Below are 3562 nucleotides of genomic sequence, written 5' to 3'. Positions count from 1 at the left end.
TTCTTTCTCTCTACTAGTCCTTAAAGCAGGCTAATCATTTGAGTTGAATATTTCCTAGTATATGTTCCATCCATCAACTAACACTAAAAAAATGGAAAAGTAAGCAAAGAGCAAAAGCAGCAGCAGCAGTAGCAGCTAGGAAAGAAAAGCTGGGGTTGGTGCAGGCAAAAGGTATATGCATATGCATGCAGTTAACTGAGGATGATTATGATTCTACTTATCAGACTAAGATTTTGCTGCAGTGCAGGCTTCATCTCGTGTGTTATCAAACTGCATCCTGCTGCTGCTGCTGCTGCAGCAGCAGCAGCAGCTGCATGACTCATCACTTCAACTGGAGGAATGAGAATAAAGGCAGGGAGGGCGAGGGAGGAAGCTAAGGGAGTATGCATTTTGCAGCAGGTTAAGGAGGAAAGATTCAAGGAAATTGTGTTTGTGCATTTCCCTCTCTCTCTCCCCTTCTCTCCAGTCTCTCTCACTTTAGCCATTGCAGCTTCTAAAGCACACCAAGAACAGCAAAAAGGAAGGGGATTCTTTGTCTGGGCGAAGGGTGAGAAAAAGCTGGAAACCCAAAAGCAGAGGAGGGGAAAAGGCTACTGTAATTGGTTGAATGAAATAAGTGCATTTAATTAACTAGTAGAGTAGAGAGATTTTCTTTTAAAGAATTTAACTTGTGGAAAGTGCTGCTTTCTAATTTTTCAAGTAGAGCTAGAATGACTAACAATATAATCGAGAAGAAGCTAAGAGATTAAACATTAGTAAATATTAAGATAAATTCTTGCCCACCGCATCATTAATTAATCTCCTCTTTTAATTAATTTGTTTTTATAAACTATTGATAAATTCCTTCGAGATCTCAATATTTTTTTATATGAATCCAAATTGATGGTATTGTAAATTTATTATTATTTCACCTATATATTTTTTTTAAGAATGCATGAATTAGAAAGAGAAGTAAATTTTTTAAGTACACGAGCCTCCATTAATTCATGGCTAAAATTAATTTTACAAGAGTTCTTTAGCTACTCTAATTACTAATTAATTAAGCCAACTCAACTCTCTTAAATTAACCGTTAAAACATTAATTCCACTGCATGATTAAATAAATACGTCTCTCGTCTCCTTAATTATTTAATCAATTCGACTTCATGTTAATTATACCGCGTCGGCGGCGGCGCCACCGCCGCCTGCTGTTCCCCGGTGCTGTCTTGCTCGATCTCCGACGATGGCTCGTCGTCTTCGTCGAAGACGTCGATGCCGTAGGCCGCGTGCCCCCCGCCGAAGGCCTTGATGTGGTCCTTCAGCGATCTCTTGTGCTTGAAGTCGGATCCGCACACGCAGTACCTACGAATTCATCAGAGATGAGTAAGAATAAGATTTGGATCCTCAATAATATATCGGAAAGGAAGGATAAAGGCGCACCAGAGCTTGCCGCAGTTCTTTTCGTGGGTGCGCCAGTCCCCACGGACGGCGAAGGCCTTGCCGCACTTGCGGCACATGAAGGGCTTGATGCCGTGCTTGCGCTTGTAGTGGGTCTGGAGGGTGCGGAAGTCCTTGAGCGGCTTCGCGCGCGGGTGGTCGATGTTGTTCCGGCACCCCACCGCGCAGCAGTAGCACGGCAGCCGGAGCATAGCCGTCGGCTGCGTCCCCCGCAGCGACTCCGGCCCCTTCCGGTACTGCGACCCATGCCCCCACATATGCATCTGCACACACACACAGTCTCATCATGATAAAGAGTAACTTTGTGAATCAATTCGTAACGACATGTTTGATGCTGCTCCAAATCCAACGAGTTAATACTCAAAAATTTTCCAACCCTAAAAGGATTTGGGCAGTGGCAGTAGACTCTTTATATTTTGCATGAAGGTGAAAAATCTAATTAATATGATTATTGTCCTTTAAAAAGAGTTGAAGAAGAAGTGAGATCTTTTACTTTAGTAGCTTAATGGAGAAGATTGAATTAGCTGTTCAGCCCAAAAATCCAAAGAAAAAAGAAGGTATTCTTTTAGAGAGAGAGGGAGAGAGAGAACTTTTGGATTTATCAGAGAGTGCGTCTACTGCAATTCTCTCCGTCCATCATTTCACTTCTTCAGATGAAAAACACAGACGAACTTAGTTACAGCTCCTTCTTTGATGATCACATGTCGTTACTTTTTTGGTTCATCAGAGATCAAAATTAGAGAAAAAGAGAGAGAAAGAAAGAGAAGTGATCATACTCCATCCATCTTGTCACTTCTTGTTCAATCAAATCCATGCCAAGAACATGAAGAAAAAGAAAGAAAGACGAATAATTTGTAAAAACAAAACAAAAAAAAAACAAAAACAAAAACAAAACTCAAGTTCGTGGTTGCAAAAGATTCAACTTACTTGCATGTTGTTGTATCTGTTGAAGGTTTTGCAGCAAACAGGGCATGAAAACTGAGTCGGTCCAATGAGGATCTGAGAAGGGGTAGGGATCCAATACTGCCCCCTTGTCAGCTTCCCGATCGCAGGGTACTGCATCGTAATTCCCTGCCGCTCCTCCTCCTGATCTCCATCTTCCTCCTCGTCTTCCTTCTCCTTCTCCTCGTCATCATTCGCGCAATTAGGATCAGCAGCCGTCGCCGCTGCAGCCGGAGAAGTATCGTAACCATTAGCGGCGTTCTTTGGCGCCCTCGCGTCGACTCTGGATAGGAGATCCGCTGCACTTGGGCTCGGCAGCCCAATTTGCAGCTCCACGACCTCCTCCTCCTCCTCGTCTTCTTCGTCCTGGTTCGCTTCCTCTCCTGCTCCGCCGCCCATGAGGCTGAGCAGGGGCAGCGCCTCGCGCAGCGGAGGAGACGACGGCGGGTGCAGAGGAGGCGGGAACAGGTAGCTGATATGAAACTGAGAAGGAGAAGAAGAAGATGAAGATGATGATGAAGAAGAAGAAGAAGACGGAGGAGGGAAGTAGTTTTGGGACATGTAGCGGTTGAAGTAGTAGCCTTTGAAGATGTTGTTGAAGGGATCTGCCATGGCCGGAGAGCTTGGATCTGTGCCTGAACTTCTCTTGTTAGTAGTATTAATAGGGAGATAAGGTAGATATTGGGAACTGGAAGAACACAGAGAGAGAAAGAGAGAGAGAGAGAGAGAGAGGGGTTTCTACTTCATTGGATTGTGTGATATATATTATTCAGCCAATTCACGTACTCATTCTTCATCATTAAATTATATACTTTACTGTATCGAAGAAAAAATATTAACCATTATTTTTAGATTTTTATTTTCCTACCCGAAATGAATTAAACTCGATCGAATAGATTAGACTTAATCATGTCGACTATTCATTAGACACTCGAATACAAATAACATTTAAAAACACTTTTTATGATTGTGGGTTTTAATTTCCTTTGACTCTGTTGATGGGAATGTTCTTAATTATCAAAAACAAACCATTGGAACTAGCTATATATTGATTCACCCTTCAATTTGATTTTTAAAATCTTATAATTAGAAATACAAAGGAGATTTGTTTTTTATTAAAAAAATATATTCATTTATTTATTCCAAAAAATATTGTTGGTGGGTGATCGATGGAAATTGCAAA

At 41.9% G+C, this 3562-nt stretch overlaps 1 protein-coding gene across 2 annotated transcripts; it reads right to left on the bottom strand.

Annotated features, from left to right (window-relative positions):
- Positions 1 to 1039: 1039 nt before the first annotated feature.
- On the bottom strand, positions 1040 to 3099 carry LOC122054678 (zinc finger protein WIP2-like). 2 transcript variants are annotated; one of them, XM_042616127.1, is made up of 4 exons: positions 2939 to 3083; positions 2365 to 2862; positions 1420 to 1700; positions 1040 to 1341 (listed from the first exon to the last, which is right to left on the bottom strand). In XM_042616127.1, the coding sequence occupies exons 2-4, from the start codon at positions 2776 to 2778 to the stop codon at positions 1149 to 1151; spliced, it is 888 nt and encodes a 295-aa protein (XP_042472061.1). In that variant the 5' UTR covers positions 2779 to 2862; positions 2939 to 3083; the 3' UTR covers positions 1040 to 1148. The 2 variants fall into 2 exon arrangements, with proteins under 2 accessions (XP_042472061.1, XP_042472054.1); XM_042616120.1 differs by having other exon boundaries at positions 2365 to 3099.
- Positions 3100 to 3562: the final 463 nt, after the last annotated feature.

Source organism: Zingiber officinale, chromosome 1B (assembly GCF_018446385.1).
Source record: "Zingiber officinale cultivar Zhangliang chromosome 1B, Zo_v1.1, whole genome shotgun sequence".
NCBI classification, from domain to species: Eukaryota; Viridiplantae; Streptophyta; class Magnoliopsida; order Zingiberales; family Zingiberaceae; genus Zingiber; species Zingiber officinale.
This window is presented reverse-complemented; position numbering and strand designations above follow the sequence as displayed.

What these genes read in the sequence shown, in the direction of transcription:
- LOC122054678 (XM_042616120.1), bottom strand. Translation starts at nt 2,991, where the DNA reads ATGGCAGATCCCTTCAACAACATCTTCAAAGGCTACTACTTCAACCGC. An exon ending in ACAGATACAACAACATGCAA is followed by an intron (nt 1,701 to 2,364) that starts GTAAGTTGAATC and finishes GTGTGTGTGCAG; the next exon opens with ATGCATATGTGGGGGCATGG. An exon ending in AAGAACTGCGGCAAGCTCTG is followed by an intron (nt 1,342 to 1,419) that starts GTGCGCCTTTAT and finishes ATGAATTCGTAG; the next exon opens with GTACTGCGTGTGCGGATCCG.